The 14449-nt window shown below is 59.8% G+C and overlaps 1 protein-coding gene across 3 annotated transcripts in view; it reads left to right on the top strand.

The window, feature by feature from the left end:
- Nucleotides 1-11041: 11041 nt before the first annotated feature.
- PLXND1 (plexin D1) overlaps nucleotides 11042-14449 on the top strand; it is a 52063-nt gene continuing 48655 nt past the window's right edge. For all 3 annotated transcript variants that reach the window (XM_089919765.1, XM_089919764.1, XM_022562751.2), the window contains exon 1: nucleotides 11042-12508. In XM_089919765.1, coding sequence (XP_089775891.1) covers nucleotides 11192-12508 — 1317 coding nt within the window. In that variant the 5' untranslated portion in view covers nucleotides 11042-11191. The remainder of the gene's footprint in view (nucleotides 12509-14449) is intronic.

Below are 14449 nucleotides of genomic sequence, written 5' to 3'. Positions count from 1 at the left end.
ATCCTCCGCGAGGGGGCCACGGGTCCTGCAAATGGAAGTGAATTACGGTCAGGTGGGGACTCAAAAGTAAATCACGCTGTGACTAGCATTTAAGAGCCTTTTCTGAGGCTCCTCACTTAAACTCTCGGCCCCTCCTCTTTCACTCGGGGACAGCGCTGGATGGGCACGAGGGCGTCCAGAGGGTCAGGGCTCCTGCTACCAATGCCCAGGCCTTGAGGTCCGGAGGCCTTGAGGTTGGCTAAAGAGAGAGGGACCGGGAAAAACACCTGCAGCTTTGGGCTGGATGATAAAAGGAGGCGGGGCTGGCCTGTGGCCGTAACTCGTAGGTAATGGGCACCCACGCAGGATGGTACGGTCCCACCCACCCTTACGCATGCTCGTGGCACTGAGGCCGCCCCCGCCTCCGTCTGTCCGTCAAATAGCAGACGCGCGCGTGCACGCCCAGCGTTTGCCTGGTTCCACTCAGAGTTAATGCTCCAGGGCAGCCCAAGAAACTGAGGCACAGAGCAGGTCGTTGACCTGCCGGGGAGCTGCAGAGCTGGGGTTCCACCAATGCCGCCTTTCAGAGGGGGCCTGCGGGCCACCCAGGTGAGTCCAGCCCTAGAAGTTGTGTCTGAGGGGAGGGTTTGGGGTGGGCAACCCTGTTAGCCCTTATTGGGTGGGTGACCCCAAACAGGTGGCCAGCTGTCCTGAGCCTGTCTCTCCACTGCGGTGGAGCTGAGTCTCTCTCTGGGCTGTGGGGCGGCGGCAGGGCCTGGGCTGGGCTGAAGCAGTGTGAGTGCCCCCCCCCACAGGTTCCCCGCCGCATCCGCCTTCCCTTTGTAGGTGCAGCTGTGCTTTTGGCCTCTGATTCCTAGCAAAAATCCACCAAAACCCACATCCCCCAACCCATGGCTCTTGTCCTGTGTTGCCTTTACCACAAATAATATACATTCTCTGATGAAACTTAGAACATTCAGACTTGAAAGAAAAACTTCAAATTCCCTGCTCCCACCCAGCAAAGCATCAGGGTTCATCCTGCCTGATTCTGCCTCTCCCCGACCCTGTAACCCGGGGGGCACACCCTCGGTGGCGGGGTCTCAGGGTGCCCATTGGTAGCTGCATGACTCGTCCAAGCCCATGTCCTGGCGTTAGAGCTCTGACTGTAGAAGCCCTTGGTTCAGAAGGGGCAGGGGTTGCCCAACTCTGCCCATGGCACGGAGGGGGAAATGAGAATGGAGGGGCAGGGATGGGGTGACATGGGTCCAGTTGAGGAAGTGAAAGTTCTCCTGAGTCCCCTGACCTCCGACAGGGCTGACTGCAGCCGGCCATCACTGCTGCTTGTCTCAGATGGAGGTTTCCAGGGTGGTGCCACTCCCAAACCCAGCCGAAACCATCCTGGGGCCCTGGGCTGTGATGCAGGGAGGGAGCGGGTCCCCTGGTCCCTTGCCCAAGGAGCCTCAGCTCAGGGGGACCGTCCCAGCCTCAGACCCCTGACTTTGGTCTGGCCAGCCAGGCCTCTTGAGTGAGGACGGGGAAATTGGGGCCAGGGAGGGGGCACTTGATTGGCCCTCTTTTCAAGTAGAGACTGAACCGGGACTAGAGTCCAGCCAGGGCCTCAGATGCCTGACCCAGACATTCTTGGTGGCGGCCTCCGGGTCAGTGCTGGTGTCCCCTGAGTCTGCTGTACCCTCTGAGAGATCTCCATGGTAACACAGAGCTGAGTTCAAGTCCCGTGCTATCCTCGCTGCTGATGTGGCCTTGGCAAGCCCCTGCCTCTCTTTGGCCTTCTGTAAAATGGTGCCAGCGGGGCCTTGTGCTCATGTGGGGAGTAGATGAGATAAGTAGAGACCCGCCCTGCGTGGGCCCCGGATGGATGTCAGTTGGATTGGGGGTTTGGGCATGGGGCTGCTGCTGCCCCACCAACCGACCCCAGGTGTGGCAGGACAATGGGCTCGTGGCCATCTGTGCTGAGCTCACCGGCTTCCGCTGGGGCCCCACAGGGCCGCCTGTTTTGCTGGGGAGAGGGTCTCCCCTCCTATCCTCTTCCTCCAGGCCTCCTTCCTGCTTCCCTAGGTGAAGCCGGCCCTTCCGTCCAGGCGCTCATCAATCGCACCCGAGGTGCCAAGCGTCCGGCTGGCCTTCTCAGGCCCTGACTCACTTCCTGTTTCCCGGGGCTAAAAATAGCTTCCCGTGGATGCTAGGCCATCGCTGGGGGGCTCCCTCCCCGGGCAGCTGCTCAGAGTGTCCACAGCGTGCCCCTACCCAGGCCTATGCACCCACCACTAAGTCTGTGTTCTAGTGGGCGCCAAAGCAGCCCAAGGACCCATTCATTGCTTGCTTAGGAATGTAGGAGCACCCCTGGGGCCTGGCCATGGGGCAGCAGCAGTGAACAAACAGATGAGGACCTGCCCTCGGGTGTCTGCAGACATTAACCAAATAACTCTGCAACTAGGTGCCTTGAGCCCTCTACAGGGAGGGTGTGGAGGCCTCTGACCCGCCGTGGGGTCCACAGAGGTTATGGATGAGGAAAAAGGGGTGGGGCTTTACCCCTTTTCGAAGGGTTTCAAGTTGTAGAAAAACAGATTCTACAGATTTGCAATTTGAAAATCTCCCTCAGGCTGCTTCATGGAGAAGTGTTTCCGGGAGAGGCAGGAGGAGGCGTCCAGGAAGGAGGAGAGGGGGGGTTCAGACCAATGAAGTAGTCTCAGACTGATGGGAGGTGATTAGGGGGTAACGTCTGGACAGGTGGGAGGAAGGGACGGGGTGTCCGGGTGCCTCCTGGGTTTTGCCTTGAGTGCAATGCGGTGGAGGCCTGGGCTGGGTCCAGGTGGTGAGACGCATCAGTCCACGACTGTGGGCAAGTCACTTAACGCCACTGTGCCTTACTTCCCATCTGCAAAGTGGGTGTAATGACAGGGCCTCCCTCCCGGGTGGTTGTCGTGAGGAATAAACGTGATCCATGTGAACCTCGTGGGCGGCCTCCATAAACTTTAGCTGCTTTTATTTTCTGCCTTAGGCCTGGTCTTCTGCCATGTGCCAGGGGCTGTGAAAGGGGTGATGAGGCTCCTCTGAGGCAGAGAGGTGCAGCCTCACCCCCATGTTGCAGAAGGGGAAACAGAGGCTGGGAGAGAGAAGGCCTCTGTCCCAGGTCCCACTGGGAAGTGGTGAGGCAGGATGTAAACCTGGTCACTCTGGCCCCATGGCCTCCCACGGGGATCCCAAAGTGCGCCTCCTGTGCCTGTGGCCCTAAGCTGGGGGAATGGAGGTGAAGCTGGTGCAATTGCCCAATAAATTTCAACCCAGCCCAGTCACGTCCTCATAGGAAAACCTGTATTTTTAGACTCGCAAACCCTCCCCAGGCCAGGCCTGGCCAGGAGGTGTCGACCTTCCCTGGCAGGTGGGTGAGAGCAGGGGGGGACATGAGCAGGATCCTGGGGGGAAGGAGGGCCCTGGAGCTGTATGGAGTGGGTACCAGCCAAGAAAGCGATGAGAGAACATTTGTTCATCTCCTCCCCCATTCATTCATTCATTCATTCATTCATTCACCCTTGTGAGCCTGCTTTGAGTCCAACCTCCTGCCTAGTCATGCAGGGGACACAGGTATGCCCCCAACAAGATCCAGCTCCTGAGATGCCCCCTGGTGGGGGAGCCAGAGCAACAGACACATTGTCACCTGGTGTGGGTGCTCTGATGGCGGCAGCATAGGGGGGCCATGGGAGCCCAGAGTAGGGGGACTAATCCAGCCTGGGGGATCTGGGAAGGCTGCCTGGAAGAAGAGAGGCCAGAGCCAAGTCTTGGAGACACCCTGGGACTTAGCCAGGGTGACAGGGCAGGGAGGGAAGTTCAGGGTCATGGTGAAACTTAATATGCACACCAGGACCCTGAGGACTGCAAGGCTTTTGGGACTCAGATTCTGACCTGGGTTGGGGGAGGTGTGTGGGGAAATACAGGCAAAAGATGGTGGCTCACCCTGAGACTCCCGGCTGTGGTTAGTGGGGGCTGCTCTTGAATAAGATGAGGGATGGCGTCATCCAAAAGTCCCTGAAGAACCAGTTCCAAGTTCCTCAACAGAGGGGACTTTGGCCAGGCTGAGTAATACTCACAGGCTGGCCTGCCCAAGGTTAAGGGCTAGACCACCAAAGGCCAGAGGCTGGACCACTCAAGGTCAGAGACTAGACCACTCAAGGCCAGGCTGAACTCTACAAAACAAAGATCAGGCTATTGAAGGTTGATAATAAAAATCTTGGAGTTTCAGGAGGAAATCCTCTAGCAGCCCTGGGTGCAGAGGAGGGTGTAGTCTGGAGAGGACAAAAGCCTCTGAGGTGAGGCTCTGGCGGCAGGGGGAAGAGGAAGGGACAGGGAGAAGAGCTGCCTCTGTGGGCACGTGACACCCAAGCCAGCTCTGAGCTCTGTCCGGCTAGGGCAGGGCAGGGGCAGAACTTTCCAGAAGCCAGAGCTGGAAGGATGGTGGGAGCAGCAGCGTCTCCTCGCCATCAATGACTTTAATAATAAATGTCATTGATTATTTACCACGGGCCGGATGGCTGGAGGCTCCACACTCTCTAGGGATTATTTCATTTGATCCCCACAGCCTGGAGGGATAAGAACTCTGAGACCCATTTCACAGATGCGGAAACTGAGACCCAGAGAGGTGAAGGGACTCACCCTGGGTCATGCAGATGGGAAGCAGAGGGTTGGGATCTGAACCCAGGTCCCAGGACCACAGGATGACAATTCCATAGCCTTGACTGGACCCTACTCCTGGAGAAGAGGGAACAGCCAGACCTAAGAATTCCCGCTCCACCTTGAGCAGCTGGGTGGCCCCAAGCGAGTCCATTTCCCTTTTCTGAGCCTCAGTCTCCTCCTCTGTAAATGGACCTCACAGTCCCTGCAGTGTGAAAGGTGAAGTTTATGTTGGATACTCAGTAATCCTGTGAGGGCTCCTTAAACTGGGCTCAGGTGCCCCTTCCCCTGGGAAGCCTGCCTTGCTTGCTCCCATGGGCCTGGTTGCTGGAATGCTCCTCTGTGTATCCTCAGGGCATCATCGCTGCTGTGTCCCAGGGTATACAGTAGGTGCTCACTCAGTATCCGCTGGAATGAGCGAGGTTAGACAGACCTGGGTTCAAATCCAGGACCACTGCTTTGCCTCTCTGAGCCTGAGTTTACTCATCCATCAAATGGGATCACCAGCATGGACTTTTGACGGCTTTTGCAAGGATTGGCTGAGAAACGTCTAGCACACAGTAGGTGCTCAGCCCCCGTGACTCCCTGCCCTCTTCTGCTCTGGGCCTCCCCTGCTTCCCTGTGGCTCCATTCGTGGAGTCCCTACCTTCCGCTCAGGAATCACCTGCCCCTGCCGCCCAGCCTGCCCCGGGCAGCTGTCCCCTGGAGATGGCAGCAGCCTGGGAATGTGGGTGGGGTCCCCCGGGGGCGGCCCTGCCCCCTCCCCCACCCCCGCTGCTGGACAGAGGCCTCAGTGTGGAGCTGCCGGGGTCCTTTCACGGGCCCAGACCCATGACTGGACGTCTGAGAATGCCGCCCATTATCCGACTCACAGAGCACAAAGGGGCCACGCGGGGGCTCGGCAAGCCAGGCGCCCGGGATGGGTGCACGGGGGCTCTGGGTCCCCACCCCGGCCTGCTGCGTCCCCACCACAGAGGGCAAGGGTGTGCCCAGAGTCGGGAGAGGGCGTCTGTCACACACAGGAATGAGAACCATTTCCTCCAGCCCCTCGGGGAGACAAAGACAGAAATGAGCAGGGGCTCAGCTCGTCACAGGCAAGGGCGGGCACCCCTCCCGAGCCCTGACACCAAACCTAGAAGGCAACCTCCCCCTCCCCACCCTGCCACCCAGGGGTATCCAGTGGGGCAGGGGAGGGAATACTCCAGAACTCGGAAGGGGGGTAACCCCCGTGGTCTTCCACAGAGTCTGCAGTGGGGAAACACCAGCAGAGCCACGCCAGCAGCACCAGTGGTCTGTAATTGAGACACGAGTGTGATGGGTCCTGTGTCCCCTGTCAGTGCTGCCAGTCTAGGGTCACCCGGCCCCTCTTGGGCCACTCCTGTAGGACATGGTGGCAATGACAGGAGACCCAGTGTGGAGGGGCAAGTTTGGCTAGAGATGGGGCAGGGGTCACTTTGGGCCACCTATTTGCTGTGTGACCTCAGGCAGGCCTCTAGGCCTCTCTGAGTCTGGTGTCCATGTTTGTGAGAAGAGGGGAGGGAGACCTGGTGGAGGGTTAATTAAGGCAATTTTTTGTATCTGAGCCCTTAATGTCACTGGCACTGATGAGGCGTCTCAGTGGCAGCCGCTATGAGGATGACGTAATTATCTGGGTCTGGGGGCTCTCCTGAGTGGGGTACAGATGACCAATTTTAGGACCCTGGGGAGAGGACCCCTGTGATTCAGAGCTGGAAAGTCAGTGGACGCCATACTTCCTGATGTGCCAGGCCTTTGACATGTGTGTGTTTTTCCATCCTCACAGCAGCCTTGTGAGGTGGATTATACTCCCCTTTTCCAGGTAAGGAAACAGAGGCTTAAAGGGAGGTGGTGCCACCAAGCTCACCCAGGTGTTGGGGCAGAGCTGCGCCTGGAGCTCAAGTCTCTCAACTCCAAGGCAAGAGGTAGAGAGGGACACAGTGGCCCAGGGCAGAGTTTGGAGGCCAGTGAGCTGTGCAGCTGTGGGCAAGTGGTGTCACCTCCCTGACCCTCAGTGTCCCCATCTATAAAAAGGGGCTGATAAAACCCACCTCTCAAGCTTGTTCCCAGGGGGAATGAGATGGGCAAAGCTCCCAAGGAACTGCAGTGGTGGCTCCTGGCACCGTCGGGGCCCACGCTGGGGTTGCTGAGCCGTCCCAGAGGCCTCTGTTCCTGTTACCAAGGCAGTGCTTGGAGCAGTGCGCATGTCAGGAGCACTTCCTGCAGGGGCAGCATTCGCTGAGGCCAGGCCTGAGCGACAGGAGGGCAAGGACCCCCTCCTCCCTGTGCAGCCCTGGCCCCACTGTTATTTTTTCCAATTGAAGAAGGAAAACATTTCCTCCTCCTCCTCACGCTCTGCCCTGGGCAGCCAGAGAGCCGAGGATGGACGGGGCAGGATGGGGAAGCCCCTGCCCAGGCAGCGGTGAAAGGCCCAGGCCCTCCTCCTCTGGGCCAGCCTGGCCACCTACCCCTGGGTGTCCAGGCAAAGACCTGCACCGTCTGGGCCACCATGTCCTCATCTACAAAGGCACTGGATTAGATCAATGTTTCCCAAATTTTAGGCATTTTGTACCACCAGGGTTATGACCATATTTGTCTTTAAGTTAACTCACATTTTAAATACTTCGATAGGGACTTCGCTGGTGGCGCAGTGGTTAAGAATCCGTCTGCCAATGCAGGAGACACAGGTTCGATCCCTGGTCCGGGAAGATCCCACATGCCGTAGAGCAACTAAGCCCGTGCACCACAACTAAGCCTGTGCTCTAGAGCCCTTGAGCCACAACTACTGAGCCCGCGTGCCACAGCTACTTAAGCCTGCACGCCTAGAGCCCGTGCTCCGCAACAAGAGAAGCCACTGCAATGAGAAGCCTGCACACCACAACGAAGAGTAGCCCCTGCTCGCCGCAACTAGAGAAAGCCCGCATGCAGCAACGAAGACCCAACACAACCAAAAATAAATAAAATTTAAAAAAACTTTGATAAATGCATTTATCAAGCAAGCTTTACATCATTATTATACTTGGAAAGCCTGTAGTATCACTTGCCAAAACCAGAAAATAACTGCAAATATTATAAAGAAAACAAGGAGCTATAAGTAAATTCTAGAATGCTGAGCTTGAGACCTTCTCTCTATTAAAAATGGACAATGACAAATGTTAGAGGCATTAAAGACACATTAGCTCCAAACAGAGTCCTTCTCCTTGATATAATCAGAAGTCTTGAACAAAAACTGAAAAGGGCCTGAATCACAGTGTAAAAGCTGGCCGTCACTCCAGGGTTGACAAATCTGGTTTAGTTAATTCAAATTGAGTTGATGCTGGGTGCTACCTAACCTGCCATCCTGGGTGCCATCCATATCCCCTTGGTTCCCTCTAAAATCCCTTCTGGGAGGATACCGCACCACCTCTTAGCAAGGCCAGGGGAGATGTGGGTTCTTTCATTCATTCGATCCTTCCATCATTCACTCAGCCCAAGTTATCAGCACCTCTCTGCCCAACCGGGGGTATAGGGTGGCTGCCACCATGATCCGTCGTGGCCTGAGGGAGCTCCCAACTAATGGGCAGAGGGGAGAAAGCACAGGATTTGGAGACAGATCTGGGTTCAAATCCTCCCCTTGCTAATAGCTCTCAGTTTCTCCATCTGTGAAATAGGTTCGATGACCCCCTGCCTTTTCAGCTGGCTGTGAGGATGGCATCAGATTGTTCAGGGCAGTGCTGGGTGCAGTAGTTTGCTCTTGGTAGACAGTGGCTCTGCTAGCTACCATGAGGCCCTGATGGGCCATTGCTCAGTGTAAGGGGAAAAGTGGGCATTTGTCCAGTGCCTGCCACGTGCCCAGCACTGTGCTTTCTGGTACGTTCCTTTCTTCACATCATATAACCTCCCAGGGGCTGGTGTGCTATTATGATTGTCTTCATTTTACAGACAAGGAAACTGAGGCTCAGAGAGGGCAAGTGCCTTGTCCTAGGCCACACAGCACTTCCACCTCCAGCTTATGTGAAGACACTTGGACCCCGGCTATGTCTTCTGCGGCTAACCTGGCCCTGCATATCCCCAGCTCCAGGCGGCTCCTGAGACCCAGCACTCAGCTTAGCAGGTAGTTTGTGTCCAAAGTGCCCGGAAGCATCCACTCTGCGCCAGACTGAGTTTCGACCACACAGAGCATTATCCTCAAGGTTCAGTGGGGGGAGCTGCAGGATGCGGCAAGATGAGCCTAGAGACAGGAAGGAAGCTAGGAGGGGCGAGAGGGGGAGCTAGGGGTGGGAGCTAGGGAGGGAGACAGAGAGAGGCAGAGACACAGAGAGAGAAAGAGATACACACACAAAGAGACAGACAGTGGAAGGGTGGGGGGAGAGACTGGGAGAGAGAGAGAGACAGAGAGAAATGGGGAGGAGCAAGAAGACAGACAAAACCAGACAGGGGGTGGCGAAGGCTGAGAAAGATAAGATGGGGAGGGAGACAGACAGAGGGATGATCGGGGACGGGTGGGGTGAGGTGCACCCCGGCAGGGCTCCCAGGTTGCTTCCACAGGTGGCACAAGATAAGTCCTCCCCACCCTGAGATGGAGGTGGGGACATCGGTCCTATCAAGCTGCCCCCTGAGTGGCCTTGAGCCCCAGGGGTGGGGGATGGGGCCCCGAAAACAACCTTTGATTTCCTGTGTTGAACACTCGTGGCTGTCAGAGCAGCGGTCAGACTGACAGAGGGGGTGGAGAAAGGTAGGCGTGATGAGCACATGCTGATGGCAGGAAGGCGCAGTGCTGGGGGCGTGGGGGACTGCTGTCGGCTTGGCCTTTCCTACCTCCCCCATGGGGCACAGAGAAACCCCTGCTCTTCCTTCCTGACCAGGCGGGAACAGGTGAGGGAGGCCACACCACCCGCAGAGCCAGGACCACGGCACCATGTGGGAGCCCCCCATTCTGAGAGGCCTGGGCTGGGGGAGAGTTGGGGTGGGATTCAGAGCCAGCAGACTGGGGCTTCCAAACATTGTAGTTCTCCTTCTTATGAGCTGTGCATCTTGGGCCAGTCCATTTACCTCTCGGGCCTCAGGCTATGAATCTGTAAGGTGGGACAGTAATCGTACCAGCTTCAGAAGGTGGCTGTGAGGGCGAAGTGAGTCAAAACACATGAAGGGCTTGGCATAGTGCCTGATAGGCAGCAAGCCCTGCTTGAGCGCCCTCACATAAGCTCTGTGACCCTGTAAGCACCACTGCCTGCCCTGGCCCCCAGGGCCCACCTTCTCCTCCCAGGTGAAAGGAGAAGCAGGCCCAGTGCCAGCTCACCTGTGGCTGGTCTTCAATAAATCTGGGAGGATTTTAGGTCCTTCCAGAGTCCCGAATAAAGTAGGTGGAAGGGCAGCTGGGTCTCCACAGGAGGTAACTGTGGGCCTCCTGGGGCCATCACCCCCCCAGGACCAAGGCTCCACTCTGGGTACCCCGAGGCTTGGCACAGACCTGAAAGCTCCTCTTCACTTTTCCCTGATTTATATGTCTGACCCTTGATCTCTGGTCCCTGCCACTTGTCAGACCCCTTTCCGGGCTGGGGATCTTGGAATCTGAGGGGGCAGTGCCCCCTGCCCAGCTGACCCTGGGGGTGTCCATGGTTTGGGATCTAAGGTCTGGACAGTGTCCTGCGACAGGGAGTGGAGTGTCAGGTGGAGAGAGACAGGGAGGGCAAGGGGAGAGGAAGGTGGACAGAGGTGGAGGAGAGAGGGGGTAGAGGGATCAAGAGAGACAGAGGGTCCGAGGGGGCGGGCGCGGAGGGAACCAGGAGAGAGGGAGAGAGAGCCAAAGGCAGAAACACAGGAGAGAAGGGGGAGAGAGAATACAAGGGAGAAAGGGGAGGGGCGGGGTAACAGACGGCAGAGCGAAAGCGAATCAGACTGAGAAAAGGAGAGACAGCAAGCACGGAGTTGGGGTGGGGGGCGGGACACACAGAGACAGGGAGACACTGAGAGACAATTACCGAGAAGGAGGGAGAGACAGAAAAGGAAAAAAATAAAACAAGCGCGAGAGACAGGCCAAGCGGCCAAGAGGGAGAAGGAACTAAAGCAACCAGCGACGGAGGCGGAGGCAGCTCCAGGAAAGGAGCCGCGGGCCGCGGGTGCCGCACGGGAGGGTCCTGGAGGGCGCGGGGCAGCCAGACCCAACAACAGCTCAGCAAGGGCCCGGCGCCCGAAAGGCGGGGCCGGCAGGCAGCGGGGGCTGGGGCCCGGGGCGCGTGGGGAGGTGGGCCCGGGGCGGGCGGGGGCCCCGGAGGCGGGGCGCGGCCGGGCCGGGCGCGGCGGGGGGGCGGGACGCGAGGGCGTGTCCGCAGAGGAGCCGCCTCCGCCCCGCCCCTGGGTTGAGCGGAGCGGCTGAGCCCGGCCGGGGCGCCGGGGCCGGGGGCGGCTGGCGCGGGCAGGAAGCGCCTCGCGGCCCGGGCCCGCCCCCCGCCTCCTGCGCCTCCGGGCTCCCGGCTCCCGGCCGCGCCGCGCCCCATGCACTCGCCGTGCCGCGCAGCCCGCGCACGCCCGGATGGCTCGTCGCGGCGCGGGCGGCGCACCCCATAGCGCCCGGGCCGCCGCGGCCAGCCCCCTGCCGCCGCGCCCGCCATTCTGGGCCCCGCCGTGCCCGCCACTGCTGCTGCTGCTGCTCCTGGGGGCGGCGCGGATAGGCGCCCTGGAGATCCAGCGCCGGTTCCCCTCGCCCACGCCCACCAACAACTTTGCCCTGGACGGCGCGGCGGGGACGGTGTACCTGGCGGCCGTCAACCGCCTCTACCAGCTGTCGGGCGCTAACCTGAGCCTGGAGGCCGAGGCGGCCGTGGGCCCGGTGGCCGACAGCCCGCTGTGTCACGCCCCGCAGCTGCCGCAGGCCTCGTGCGAGCACCCGCGGCGCCTCACCGACAACTACAACAAGATCCTGCAACTGGACCCCGGCCAGGGCCTGGTGGTCGTGTGCGGTTCCATCTACCAGGGCTTCTGCCAGCTGCGGCGGCGGGGCAACATCTCGGCGGTGGCCGTGCACTTCCCGCCCGCCGCGCCGCCCGCCGAGCCCGTCACGGTGTTCCCTAGCATGCTGAACGTGGCGGCCAACCACCCGAACGCGTCCACCGTGGGACTGGTCCTGCCGCCGGCCGCCGGCACCGGGGGCAGCCGCCTTCTCGTGGGCGCCACGTACACGGGCTACGGCAGCGCCTTCTTCCCACGCAACCGCAGCCTGGAGGACCACCGCTTCGAGAACACGCCCGAGATCGCCATCCGCTCCCTGGATGCGCGCGGCGACCTGGCCAAGCTCTTCACCTTCGACCTCAACCCCTCCGACGATAACATTCTCAAGATCAAGCAGGGCGCCAAGGAGCAGCACAAGCTGGGCTTCGTTCGCGCCTTCCTGCACCCTCCCGACCCGCAGCCGGGCGCCCAGACCTACGCGTACCTGGCGCTCAACAGCGAGGCACGCGCGGGCGACAAGGAGAGCCAGGCGCGGAGCCTGCTGGCGCGCATCTGCCTGCCCCGCGGCGCCGGCGGCGACGCCAAGAAGCTCACTGAGTCCTACATCCAGCTGGGCTTGCAGTGCGCGGGCGGCGCGGGCCGCGGCGACCTCTACAGCCGCCTGGTATCCGTCTTCCCCGCGCGCGAGCTGCTCTTTGCGGTCTTCGAGCGGCCGCAGGGGGCCTCGGCGGCCCGCACGGCTCCGGCCGCGCTCTGTGCCTTCCGCTTCGCCGACGTGCAAGCCGCGATCCGCGCCGCGCGCACCGCCTGCTTCGTGGAGCCCGCACCCGACGTGGTGGCCGTGCTCGACAGCGTGGTGCAGGGCACCGGGCCGGCCTGCGAGCGCAAACGCAACATCCAGGTATGCCCAGGCAGCGGGGGCGCTGGGGACCAGCCCAGGGGGCTGGAGAGAGAGCGTGCGGGTAACTGGGCAGGTTGTGCGCTGAGCGGGTCACACGTGTGAGTGTGCCGTTACCTAGATGTGCGTGTATGGAGACTCAAGTGTGTACTCTGAGCCACAGGTGCATTTGCGGGGACCCAGGTGTAGTCGCGAGGATACAGGTGTCAGCAGAGGTGGGGGGCACTGCCGTGAATATGGCCTAGGTGTGCGCGTTGGGCACTCAAATGAGTGCTGGGCTACAGGTGCACATATGTAGGTGTGCGGGGCGGTCGGGTTGTGGATGGGTACCCAGGTGTGCGCTGAAGAGAGACGAAGGTGCATATACATCCCGGCTGTGCAAGTGAGGGTCGCAGCAGTGGGCTGTGTGCACAGCAAGTGAGTGCAGCATCTGACCAAAGGTATGTTCTGGGCCGACTGCATGAGCCCGTGAGGGCTGCCTTTGGGGGTTGGCAGGTGTGTGCATGAGTGTGGCAGGTGTGCAGGGAGGTATGCAGGGCCCTGTACATGGGGGGTGAGGGGAAGCAAGGTGTATGCCCCAGACTTGTGTGTCGCTGAGCTGGGTCACACAGGCGTGCGAGCAGGCAGGTGTGTGTGGCAGGGACACACTGGTTCCATAGGGCAGGCCTGGGTGCACAGTGGGATGTGTGCGGCAGGGGACACAGTTGTTTGGGAACCAGTAGGCACTCTGGGGAGGCCGCTGGTTGGCAACTGGGTGTGTTCCTGAGGCCAGCTTTTTATTCATTCATCCAACACACATTTACTGAGCATGTAGCATGCACCAAGCCTGGGGGCTACGAGGAAGGCAGTCACACTTGTGGAATGCCTACTAAGCGCATCACATGGCATAACTCTAGGTTTTAACAGCAGTCCTCTCAGCTAGGCTCTGTTCTCGTCCCCATTTTACAGGTGAAGAAACTGAGGCACAGAGACATTCACTAACTTGCTCAAGGTCCCACAGAACTAGCAGAGGCAGGATTTGAATCCAGGCTGTCCGGCCTCAGCATCTGTGCTCGTAGTGCTGCAGAGCCTTTGCCGCCTTACAGATGTGGAACTCAGAGTGTGTGTGTTGGAGGAGTCCCGGTGACTGGGGTGGGGAGGTGCCGGCTCCAGGAGAGTGGAGGGACGTGAGCAGGACTGCATGTAGCGCTTGAGTGGGCTGTGGGGATCTGGAGGGAACGCGGAGGTCCAGGTATAGGGCCACAGCAGCTGGGGTGGGGGAATGGGGCCCAGGTGTCTGGGGCTGGGCAGGGCAGGAGCGAGGGGGCCAGGTTGGGGGGGATCGATGTGTGTGTTGATCCTGGGTGGACGTGACACGGGGGTGCAGGAGGGATCTGTGTGTGGTTCCACTCAAGGAAGCGCATCAGCAAGGGGTCACTTCTTTAGAGTGCCCTGGGAGGTGGACCCCTGTGCCTTTTCTGCACTCTCCATCCCGAGCTGAGTCAGGGGAGACTTGGCCACTCCCTTAGGAAGCCTCAGCTTCTCAAAATGCAGAACTTAGCCTTCTCCTGGTGATTACGGAGCTCTCCTTGGGGCCAGGCTCCCTGTGGCTCTGCCCCATCCCTTCTCTGTGATCCTCAGGCCCTGGCAAGAGGCTGTGAGATTAATTATTCCCCTGTGGGTGTGCCCAACACTGGGGCTTTGAGAAAACGCAGATTCCTTCTCCTGCAGCTGGGCCCTCACACTGCCTACCACCCGACTGGCTGGCTGCCCTAAAAGTAAAGGTCATGGTGGGTGAGCAGGGCAGACTGGCCCGGGAGCCGGCCTGCTACCAGCAGGGGCCAGCTTAGTCAGGGTGGTCACCCAGCGCTGCAGTTGGGACATGCACTCTTCCCCTCCCCAGAGCCACATGCCCCAGTGGGCTGTGTTTGAGGGAACAAGCTTTGTGTCCGGGGGTCTCAGAGC

This window comes from Delphinapterus leucas, chromosome 10, assembly GCF_059928025.1.
Source record: "Delphinapterus leucas isolate spDelLeu-1000000601 "Yukka" chromosome 10, BTC_Dleu_Yukka2, whole genome shotgun sequence".
NCBI classification, from domain to species: domain Eukaryota; kingdom Metazoa; phylum Chordata; class Mammalia; order Artiodactyla; family Monodontidae; genus Delphinapterus; species Delphinapterus leucas.
Note: the sequence above shows the minus strand (reverse complement) of the source record. Positions and strands in the feature narration are given on the sequence as shown.